This window comes from Piliocolobus tephrosceles, chromosome 2 (assembly GCF_002776525.5).
Source record: "Piliocolobus tephrosceles isolate RC106 chromosome 2, ASM277652v3, whole genome shotgun sequence".
In the NCBI taxonomy this organism is placed as follows: domain Eukaryota; kingdom Metazoa; phylum Chordata; class Mammalia; order Primates; family Cercopithecidae; genus Piliocolobus; species Piliocolobus tephrosceles.
Window position 1 is genome coordinate 139,438,495 of NC_045435.1, and position 12,503 is coordinate 139,450,997.

The following is a 12,503-nucleotide window of genomic DNA, read 5'->3' on the forward strand; positions in this document are numbered from 1 at the left end:
GGAAGGAAGGAAGGAAGGAAGGAAGGAAGGAAGGAAGGAAGGAAGGAGAGAGAAGGAAGGAAGACAAGAAGGAAGGAAGACAGGAAGACAGGAAGGAAGGAAGACAAGAAGACAGGAAGGCAGGCAGGAAGGCAAGAAGGAAGGAAAAAAGGAAGGAAGGAAGGGAAGGAGAGAGACAGGAAGGAAGGAGGAAAGGGAGAGAGGCAGGTGGGCACATATTACTAATATTAGAAATGAAAGAGGTAGACATTATAACAAATCCCATGGGCATTAAAAGAAAGTAAAGGAACATTATGAACAACTCTATGCCCACAAATTTTATAACCTAGATGAAATGGACCAATTTCTTGAAAGAGACACTCTGCTAAAATTCTCACAAAAAGAAACAGGCAATCTGAATAGACCTATACTATTAAAGAAATTGAATCAATATAATAACCTTCCAAAACAAAAAGCAGCAAGCCCAGATGGGTTCACTGGTGAATGCTATCAAACACATAGGAAGAAATTATGCCAATTCTCCATAACCTTTTCCAGAAGATATAAGCAGAGAAAATACTTTCTAACTCATTCAATGCAAGGTAGTTCAAAAATTGGAAACCAATTAATTTAATCAATCGCATTAATAGCATAAAGAAGAAAAAAGAAAACCTCAGGAAACAAGGAAGACAGGGGAACTTCCTTAGCTTCATAAAGAGCATTTACAAAATATCTAAAGCTAGTATCATATTTAATGGTAACAAGCTAGAAGCTGTCACGCTAAGATGAAGAACAAGTCAAGGGTTTTCTCGCTCACCACTCTTCTCAATACTGTACTGGAATTCCTAGATAACGCAGTAAGACAAGAAATGAAAATAAAAGGTATATAGATTGGGAAAGAAGAAATAAAAGTCTCTTTGCACATAATATGATTGTCTATGTAGTAAATCGAAAAGAACAGACAAAAAAATCCTGTAATTAATAATAGATTATAGCAAGGTTGCAGGATACAAGGTTAATATGCAAAAATAAATAGATTTCTGACATACCAGTACCAAACAAGTAGAATTTGAAATGAAAACACATTAGAATTTACACTGGCAAACCTCAAAGTGAATTAGTTAAGCATAAATCTAAAACAAAAGTACAAGATCTAAATGAGGAAAACTACCAAACTCTGATAAAATAAATCAAAAAAGAACTGAATAAACTTGAAGATATTCCATGTTCATTGATAAAAAGACTCAATATTGTCAAGATGCCAGTTCTTCCCAACTTAATATATAGATAGGTTCAACACAATCCCAATAAAAATGCCAGCACGTTATCTTGTGAAATCAACAAACTGATTCTAAAATGTATGTGGAAAGGCAAAAGACCCAGAATAGCCAACCCAATATGGAAGCGAACCAAACATCTGACTCTTTGACCCTTGGATTTTTAGAGCAGTGAAACTACTCTACATGACACTACAATGGTGGATACAGGTCATTATACATTTCTCCAAACCCACAGAATGTATAACAGCAAGTGTAAACCCTAATGTAAACTAAGGACTTTGGGTGATAATGACGTGTCAGTATAGCTTCAATTGTAACAAATAGATCTCATGGTATGCGATGTTGATAGTGGGGGAGGTTGTGTGTTTAGGGGCTGTGGGGAGGAGATATATGGGAACTCTCTGTACTTTCCACTCAATTTTCTGTGAACTTAAAACTGCTCTAAAAAATCAAGTCAATTTTTTTACAATATAAATAATTCTGGGAAAAAGTTAGAAATAAGGACATCAATTCTAAAATGAAGAGCATGTAAGAAAGTCTTAATCTTTATTAAGATTAATCATCATTCTATGGATAATGGTCTATTTATTTTTAGAAGTATAATTAAAATGAATGTTTCTATATAAGATAAAAAATTTTCTAGCCCCAGCAGAATTACTTAGTTACAGTAGTAGTAATAAATACAACAAAAACAGAACAACTAAATTATGAGAGTGAGACTGTTACAATCTGATTGGGTTATATTTAAAGTTATATTTTTTAAAAAATTTACAAATATTTAAAGATCCTGCATATTTCAACAATGAGAGAGTTGCATCAGATAAAATACTATACCAATTTCTGCATGGTAGGAAGACTATAGGCTAAATATTGGGGTAATTTATTTCTAGGTTGGAAAAATAAATTGTTAGGTGAAGAAACCTTTAAAGTTGCTGGGTTAAAAAGTGGATTACTGCTAAGTTATTCATCTTTGGTGAAATATCTAAACGGTGGCTACTTATCTCTCAAACTACTTTTGAATACAGAAAGAAGCTGAATACTTTACCAGAATCTACACTGGATGCTAAGCAGACACAAGGATTACATGACTATTTTGGAGACAGAGAATAGTGAATTATGAGCCGGTTACTGCAAATACTAAACTCCTGGAATTCTGAAGTCCTAAAAGTTCATGCCCCTCCATTTTGGCTACTTAAGAGACAAAATGAAAGCTGTTAGGCATATGGCTCTCAATAATCAGGCTGAATTACATAAAACTCTGCATGTAAAAATAATCACACTTTCAGTAAGAAAATGAGCTATTTCTGCAAAACCAATCAGAAATAATCCTTCTTCAGAGTCTCCGGACAAGCAAGAATGTCAAAGGACCCACCACTAATTGAGAGTGCAAGTCTACTCCTCATGAGAAATAGATATAAGTTTAAAAAGTAAATGACTATATTACTTAAAGCTATTAATGTTCAAAAAATTAAATGTCTAAAAGGCTTTTGTGATTAAATAACAAAAATGTATAGTCTGTGCAAGGCATAAAATTGTATTTGTGACAATACAGTGAGTTCAACCTTTATTGCTAATAAACAGAGACATTATATTTTCAGCACAGGAATAAAATTGCATTTGTAGTAATAAATGTCTCTTCTCATGGTCTCAGAGTAAACCTGAGTAGTGTATTTGTCATTCTTTTTCCACTCTTTTCAAACCTACTTATTTGCTTTAAATCCTAAACTTAGGTGGCTGGGTTGAAATTTAAATTTTTTCTCAAATAAAATCTTTTCACATATACATTTTTTTTGTAAATATAAATTAAAGTTTTCCAAAGGAGAAAAAAAATCATTGCTACTTTAAAATTCAGTCAGCATCAAAGTCCGGATCCTTCTATCCATAGAGTAATCTGTTTAGAACTTAAGGTAATAAAGACAAAAAGGGGCTTATAAAATATTAAATGATTATAATCACTAAGCAGAAAGCAATTTAAACATATTTAAGTTTAATAAAAACTATCTCATGCCTATGATCCCAGCACTTTGGGAGGCCAAGGCGGATGGACCACCTGAGTTCAGGAGTTCGAGACCAACCTGGCCAATATGGGGAAACCTCGTCTCTACTGATAATACAAAAATTAGCTGGGCATGGTGGCGGGCATCTGTAATCCCAGCTACTCCGGAGGCTGAGGCAGGAGAATTGCTAGAACCTAGGAGGCGGAGCTTGCGGTGAGCCAAGATTGCATCCCTGCACTCCAGCCTGGGCAACAGAGTGAGACTCCATCTAAATAAATAAATAAATGAATAAATTTTATCATTTTATGTGGCAATCATCTTCTTTTTAGAGTTAAAAATGTGTCATATCCATAGATCAATGGAACAGAATAAAGAACTCAGAAATAAGGCCACATGCCTACAACTATCTGATCTTCAACAAACCTGACAAAAACAAGCAATGGGAAGTTCAAGACCAGCCTGGCCAACATGGTGAAACTCTGTCTCTACTAAAGATACAAAAAATTAGCCGGGCATGGTGGCATGTGCCTGTAATCCCAACTACTTGGGAGGCTGAGGCAGGAGAATCGCTTGAACCCGGGAGGTGGAGCTTGCAGTGAGCTGAGATCGCACCGTTGCACTCCAGCCTGGGAGACAGGGCAAGACTCTGTCTAAAAAAAAATTAAAAAAAAAAAATGAGGAAAGGATTCCCTACTTAATAAATGGTGCTGAGAGAACTGGCTAGCCATATGCAGAAAATTGAAACTGGACCCTGCCCCACTTCCTTATACCATATACAAAAATTAACTCAAGATGGATTAAAGACTTAAATGTAAAACCCAAAACTATAAAAACCCTGGAAGACAACCCAGGCAATACCATTCAGGACATAGGCATGGGCAAAGATTTCACAATGAAGTCACCAAAAGCAACTGGAACACAGCAAAAATTTACAAATGGGATCTAATTTAACTAAAGAGTGCAGTAATAGAAACTATCAACAGAGTGAGCAGAGAACTTACTGAATGGAAGAAAATTTTTGCAATCTATGCATCTGACAAAGGTCTAATACCCACCATCTATAGGGAACTTAAACAAGTTCACAAAAAAAAAAAAAAAAAAAACAATTAAAAAGTGGGCAAAGGACACAAACTAACAATTTTCAAAAGAAGACATACATATGACCAACCTACATATGAAAAAAAGTTCAACATCACTGATCATTAGAGAAATGTAAATCAAAATCACAATGAGATACCATCTCACACTAGTCAGAATGGCTACTATTAAAAAGTCAAAAAATAACAGATGGTGGTGAGGTTGAGGAGAAAAAGGAATGCTTATACACTGTTGGTGGGAGTGTAAATTAGTTCAGCCATTGTGGAAGACAGTGTGGTGATTGCTCAAAGACCTAGGGCAGAAATACCACTCAACCCAGCAATCTCATTACTGGGTATATACCCAAAGGAATATAAATCATTCTATTATAAAGACACTTGCACATGTGTGTTCAACACTATTCACAATAGCAAAGACAATAACTCAAACTAAATGCCCATTAACGGTATAAAGAAAATGTGGATAAAGAAAATGTGGTAAAGAAAACGTGGTACCTGTACACTGTAATAAAGAACATATGCTACCTGTACACCATGGAATACTATGCGGCCATAGAAAAGAATGAGATCAGTCCTTTGCAGGGACATGGATGGAGCTGGATGCCATTAGCCTTAGCAAACTAATGCAGGAACAAAACCAAATACTGCATGTTCTCACCTATAAGTGGGAGCTAATTGATAAGAATAAATTGGCACATAGAGAAGAACAACACACACTGGGGTTTATCAGAGGGTGGAAGGTGGGAGGAGGAAAAGGATCAGGAAAAATAACTAATGTGTACTAGATTTAATACCTGGGTTATGAAATATCTTTATAACACATCCCCATGACACAAGTTTACCTATATAACAAGCCTGCACATGTACCTCTGAACTTAAAAGTTAAATATATACAAAAATAATCAAACCTACTATAATCTTTCAAATGGTTTCATTTAAAAAGCTAACTATACACCACGGTATTGAGAATTCAATAAAACTTTCTTTGAAAATAACCTGAAATATTATCACAATTTTTCACCTAATTTTTTTGAAAGTTGAAGTTTATCTTCTATTCCTGCCCTGAACTTATTTTAAAATGCAACATTTTGAAAATACTTTGTTCTGTAATAATATAGCATATCCAAGTAAAATTTTAATGCCAGGAATACATTTAAAGCTATGGTTCCCATTGTGAAATATATGCCTTTGAAATACACAAGGGGATCTGTAGACAGTCTAAAAGTAAAGAAGATAACAAAAGTGCTAACAAGAACTCCTGCATTTAAATAGAGTGTATGTTTAGTCATTGAAAATTGTTTTAGGGGACAAAATATATGCTATTCATTTATATAAAAATAATTTTCCAATAAACAATGACATACTATTTCCTATGAACAGAAAGAGACAGATTTTTGAATGAGCAAACATATTTTGGAAAACATGCATTTGGATAAATCCTTATTTTGGAGTAATAAAGAAAAAATATTGATATACCTTGTTGTTTTGATAGGCAGCACATTTCCAGTCTTTGCTCATGAGAATATCCATAGAGTAGATATGCTTCTTGAAGTGCACTTTTATACCACTTCTTTTTATTCTTACATTTTTCTGGCTATATAAATACAGAAAAAAGAATAAAATTCTTTTTTAAATATATAACTTTGTTTTAAAATCCACTGATTAAGCTGGAACAAAATCTAATTTGGAGCATTGTATAGTATATTTCTTAGACTTTGGTATCTAATTATTATTTTATTATTATTTTAGAATTCAGCAAAATTGTGAAAATTTTGCAATTTAATAGTCAAAGGGTCAGATGTTTGGTTCGCTACATAACAAAGTAGTTAATATTAATAGATTTAATAAGAATAACGCTGATTTCTTTTTAAACAACATAGCAATTATACTAAAGTGGTACAAATTGAAAAGCAAGTTTCTTATTAGAAGAAAATTAATTTGGCAGGGTGCAGTGGCTCATGCCTGTAAATTCCAGCTACTTGGGAGGCTGAGGTAGGAGAATAGATTGAACCTGGGAGGCAGATGTTGCAGTGATGTAAGATTGTGCCATTGCACTCCAGTCTGGGTGACAGAGTAAGACTCTGTCTCAAAAATAAAATAAAATAAAATAAAATAAAAAGAAATTATATTTACATCTAGTTTTAGTGTTACAGCAGATATTAACATATGCATACAAGTTTCTTAAACTTTGTGCCCTAGTTTATCTAAAAAATATGAATGATAACACTACATACATCATAAGGTTTCATGAGTATGAAATAAAATAATAGATTATAGTTTCATGGCATAATAAGAATTCAATAAGTTATTTTACTTGGATACAGTACATTTTCTAAATACATATTTAGTTTACAAAAAATATATTTTAAAAAGAAAAACAAAATGAAAAAAAATCTGGGTCAAAAATAAATATTAAATTGACCTAGTCCAATAATGTTTTCAGTGTTATTTTAAAACTCAGCAAAAAAGATTTGTATAATGTTTTTAAATGTTATATTTATAAAATGCATGCCATCATTTTCATTTTATTCAAAATACTTTACTAGCCAAAGGAATATGGCTATTTATTTTATTAACCTATAATTATCACCTATCTATAAAGATTATATTTTTCTCTCAGTTGTATAATTCACCCTTTTCACAGAAGTGTAAATCTATATAAGACCCATATTGAATTAATTCAGAGAATTAAACTATACATTTAAAGCTCTTCTCAAATGTCACCATACTCTTAGAGTCCCTGAATTAATATCAAGTCTGCGCTCCCACTACACATAATACTTTCATTTACTGATTTACTACTTTCTGACTTCTATTATAGTTATTTGTGTTCATGACATCACTACCCATAAAATGAAAGGTCCGTGAAGATGGAGGCAATAAATAACATTTCATCTTTGCATCCTCCACAGTACCCATTTGCCTATACTTCATGGTATATTATATAAAGTATTCAGAAAGAGGCTGATAAATTGCTTTTGGTCCTGGGCACAGATTAACTTGACATAAAAGCAATGAAACAATAGGATCAAACAAAAATTTACTTTTGGACACATAATCTATGAATTTCATTTATTAAGTAAGTTATTTCATAGGAAACAGATGAAAAGAGACAGATACAATTCATTAAATACTGGAAATTTTAAATTATTTTAAGAATGTCTAAGCTAGCCTTCACAGATTTGACATTTCTGCAAGTCAAATGTTATAAAATTAAATTAGAAATTATAGTGAAAAATCACTTTAAAGCTTATAGCACAAAACAGTTCCCATACTATTCTGTATATAGCAATGGTGTAGGAACAGTTCCTATAATATTCCCTAAAGCGGGGGTCAGACCAGCACTAGTCCGTGATCGGTGAGGAACTGGGCAGCACAGCAAGAGGGGAATGGGGGACGAACAAGCATTACTGCCTGAGCTCCACCTCCTGTCAGGGCAGCTGAGGCATTAGATTCTCATAGGAACATGAACTCTATTGTGAACTGCACGTGGGAGGGATCTAGGTTGTGTGCTCCCTATAAGAATCTAATGCCTGAGGATCTGTCATTGTCTCCCATCACCTCCGGATGGGACCCTCTAGATGGAGGAAAACAAGCTCAGTGCTTTCACTGATTCTACATTATGGTGAGTTATATAACTATTTCATTATTTATTACAATGTAATAATAATAGAAATAAAGTGCACAATAAATGTAATGCACTTAAATCATCCCAAAACCACCCCCCTTCCTCCCCCAGTCTATGGAAAAATTGTCTTCCATGAAACCGGTCCCTGGTGCCAAAAAGGTTGGAGACTGCTGCCCTACAAAAATAGTATAAGAAAATAGTTAAAGAAAATTCTTGAGAAAAATCAGTGCCATATAGCTAAAATAAACTTTGATGACTTAGGGGAACCGAAAGGTTTAACACTTGTGGCTGGGAATCTTTGAACTTATCAGTAGGCATGTGCCACCTAGTGGTAATACAAATTAAAACCTCCTAAGGAACTCAAAAAACTAAGGATCTATTTTACGAAGAATTTTAATTTCCAAATTAGGCTCAACTGTGCTTTGTATTTTTAAATTCCTTTTTTTTAATTGAAGAAGTGATAAAGTGCAAATTCTCACAATATGGAATGTGCCTTCCTTCCCATCCCAGGTACTACCTCTCCCAAAATTACTGTTACTAGTTGCTTTTACAGTCTTCCAGAGATATATATTTATATAATTATATAATTTATATAACATCATATATTTCTATAACTTATATAAATATATAGTTAATGTTATGAATAGTTATATATAATTGATTTTTTAAATTTTCTTGAAGATTGCTGAATTTATTGATTCAACATATTCTAGACTCTCAGGATCTATCATTGAAGAAAACAGACAAAGCTTACATTCTAACCTATGAGAAGAGACAATCTATTACAAGCATAAAACATAAGGCTATAGTGTAAGAGGTGATAGAGGTGATAGGTGCTCTGTAATAAAATGTAAGGCAAAGTCTGGATGGGTAATGAGTGATCAAGGTAACTCTGATCAAAAAGGTGAATTCAGGCCATGATCTCCCTGAAGGAGGACAGGAAGTTACCCACATATATATCCAAGGAAAACATACTCCAGGTAGAGAAAAAAATCCTCTAATGTGGGAGAGTACATGTATATTCAAGAAGTATCAAAGAATCCAGGGTAGCTGAGTCTAAACGATGAAGAGAGAATGATTGCAGAAAATTAACAAGGGCCACATCATCAAGGCCTTTGCAAGCCATTGTAGGGTCTTTGGCTATTACTTTGAGTGAAATAGACACTATGGCAGAGTTCTGAGCATAAAATTAATATTTGATTTAAATTCCTGTTTTTAAAGAAATCATTCTGATTGCTTTGATGAGGAAAGGCTATACAGAGGCAAGTATAGAAGCAGGACAATTAGTTAGGAGCCTATTGCAATAATTTATGCAAGAAATGATGGCAGTGTGGACCAGGGCAGTAAGTTACCGTGATAAAAAGTATTAGGGCTCTGGATATAATTTGATGATAGAGCAAAAAGCACTTCCTGACCACTTGAAAACTGGTTTTGGGAGAAAAACGGAGGATTACTCTAGGACTTTGAAACCCAGCGGGCGAAAGGATGGAATCTGCTCTCTACTGAGATGAAGCAGGCTGTCAATAAAGGATTAGGAGAAAGATCAAGAGAGTTCGGGGCCGGGCGCGGCGGCTCATGCGGATACTCCTAGCACTTTGGGAGGCTAGGTTGGGAGTCTGAGAGTTGGACAGGTTACCTGAGCTCAGGAGTTCGAGACCTGCTTAGGCAACATGGTGAAACCCCGCCTCTACTAAAAAAAAAGGAAAAAGAAAGAAAAAAAAAAAGTTAGCCGGGCATTGTGGCATGTGCCTGTAGTCCCAGCTGCTCGGGAAGCTGAGGCAGCTGAATTGCTTGAGCCCGGGAGGCGAAGGTTGCAGTGAGCGGAGATCGTGCCACTGCACTCCAGCCTGGAGACAAAGCGAGATTCCGTCTCAAAAAAAAAAAAAAAAAAAAAAAAAAATGAGTCCGCACATACTGACACTAGACTTCTCAAAACCCAAGAGGAAGATAATTATGACATCGAGGTGGAGATGTCAAGTAGCAGTTGGATATGAAAATTCAGGACAGAAAACTTACCTGCAGATAAACTTTAGGAATTACAAACACATACACATACACAAATGTGTGTGTGCACGCATTTGACAATGCTCAAGTGATGGACACTTAGGTTGTTCCTAATACGCTATTGGAAGCAAGGCTGAAACAAAAACATTTTTTCCATACGTCATTTTGTCCATTTGAGAGTATACTGAAAGATAAGTTCCAAGACATAAAATTACAGTTTTAATGTACGTATATTTTAAATTTTGGAGGCTACTGTGAAATCACTTTTGAATAAGGAGGTCAAAGTTTACAGTGCCACAGAAATATATTCAATATATTTCCCCACACCTTGCAGAACACTTCTGTTCCAAGCTTTGACATCTTTACCAATCTTTTTTTTTATTAATTTTTAATTTTTGTAGGTACATAGTAGGTGTATATACTTATGGGTTACGTAAGATATTTTGATACAGGCATGTAATGTGTAATAATCAGATCAGGATAAATGTGATAGCTAACACCTCTAGCATTTATCTTTTGTGTTACAAACAATCCAGTTATACTCTTTAGTAATTTTTAAATGTACAATTAAATATTTTTAATTATTGTCACCCTTTTGTGCTAGAAAATACTGGGTCTTGTTCATTCTTTCTATTTTTTGTACTCATTAACCATCTCCACATCCCCCTGACACTTCACTACCCTTCCCAGCCCGTTAACCAACCTTGTACTCCTGATATCCATGAGTTCAACTCTTTTAATTTTTAGCTCCTACAAATAAGTGAGAAAATGCAAAGTTTATCTTTCTGTGCTTATTTCACTTAACGTAATGACCTCCAGTTCCATCCATGTTGTTGCAAATGATTGGATCTCATTCTTTTTCATAGCTGAATAGTACCTCATGGCATGATCCATGTTTTGTTTAACCATTCATATACTGATAGACCCTTAGGTTGCATCCAAATCTTGGCTATTGTGAACAATGCTACAATAAACATTAGAGTGCAGATTATCTCTTCAATAAACCGATTTCCTTTCTTTTGGGTATATACATAGAAGTGGGATGGTTGGATCATATAGTAGCTCTATTTATTTATTTTTGTGACAAAGTGTTACTCTGTCACCCAGACTGGAATGCAGTGGCATGATTTCGGCCCAGTGCAGCCTCCGCCTCCTGGGTTCAAGCAATTCTCCTGCCTCAGTCTCCCAAGTAGCTGGGATTACAGGCATGCACCATCATGCCTGGCCAACTTTTGTATTTTTAGTAGAGATGGGGTTTGCCAAGTTACGCAGGCTGCTCTTGAACTCCTGACCTCAAGTGATACACCCACCTTGGCCTCCCAGAATGCTGGGATTACAGGCATGAGCCACTGTACCCAGCCTACTTTTAGTTTTTGATGAATTTCCAAAGTATTCTCCATAGTGGTTGTACTAATTTATACTCCCACCAACACTGTACAAGGATTTCCTTTTCTCCACATCCTCACCAGCATTTGTTATTGCCTGTCTTTTGGATATAAGCTATTTTATCTGGGGTAAAATAATATCTCATTGTAGTTTTAATTTGCCTCTCTGGTGATCAATGATGTTGAGCACCTTTTCATATGCCTGTTTGTCATTTGTATGTCTTCTTTTGAGAAATGCCTATTCAAATCGTTTGCCCATTTTTTATATTGGATTATTAGATTTTTTTTTTTTTCCTAGAGAGCTGTTTGAGCTTCTTATGTATTCTGGTTATTAGTCCCTTGTTGAATGGGTAGTTTGCAAATATTTATTCCCATTCTGTGGGCTGTCTCTTCACTTTGTTGATTGTTTCATTCGTTGTGCAGAAGCTTTTAACTTGATGTTATCCTACTTGTCCACTTTTGCTTTGGTTGCCTGTGCTTGTGGAGTATTACTCAAGGAATCTTTGCCAAGACTGATGTCCTGGTAAGTTTCTCCAAAGTTTGCTTGCAGTAGTTTCATAGTTTGAGGTCTTAGATTTTAGTCTTTAATCCATTTTGATTTGATTTTCATATATGGCAAGAGATAAGGTTCTAGTTTTTCTACTGCATATGTATATCCAGTTTTCCCAGCACCATTTATTGTAGACTGTTCTTTTCCTAATGTATGTTCTTGGCACCTTTGTCAAAAATGAGCTCATTGTAGATGCATGGATTTATTTCTGGGTTCTCTGTTCTGTTCCACTGGTCTATGTGTCTGCTTTCATGCCATTACCATACCATTTTTGTTACTATAGCTCTATAGTATAATTTGAAGTCAGGTAATGTGATTTCTTCAGTTTTGTTCCTTTTGCTTAGGATAGCTTTGGCTATTCTGAGACTTTTGTGGTTCCATATAAATATTAGGATTCTTTTTCTCTATTTCTGTGAAGGATGTCATTGGTATTTTCATAGGGATTGCACTGAATCTGTAGATTGCTTTGGATAGTATGGACATTTTAACAATATTGATTCTTACAATCCATAAACATGAAATATGTTTCCATTTATTTTTATCCTCTTCAATTTCTTGCATCATTGTTTTACAGTTTTCATTG

At 34.7% G+C, this 12,503-nt stretch overlaps 1 protein-coding gene across 2 annotated transcripts in view; it reads right to left on the reverse strand.

Annotated features, from left to right (window-relative positions):
• Window positions 1-12,503, reverse strand: part of ZCWPW2 (zinc finger CW-type and PWWP domain containing 2) — a 143,622-nt gene that overhangs the window by 35,901 nt on the left and 95,218 nt on the right. The window contains exon 5 of one of the 2 annotated variants that reach the window (XM_023207230.2): window positions 5,830-5,947. The exons of the other annotated variant lie outside the window; for it this stretch is intronic. Coding sequence (XP_023062998.2) covers window positions 5,830-5,947 — 118 coding nt within the window. The remainder of the gene's footprint in view (window positions 1-5,829; window positions 5,948-12,503) is intronic. 2 annotated transcript variants of the gene reach the window in all.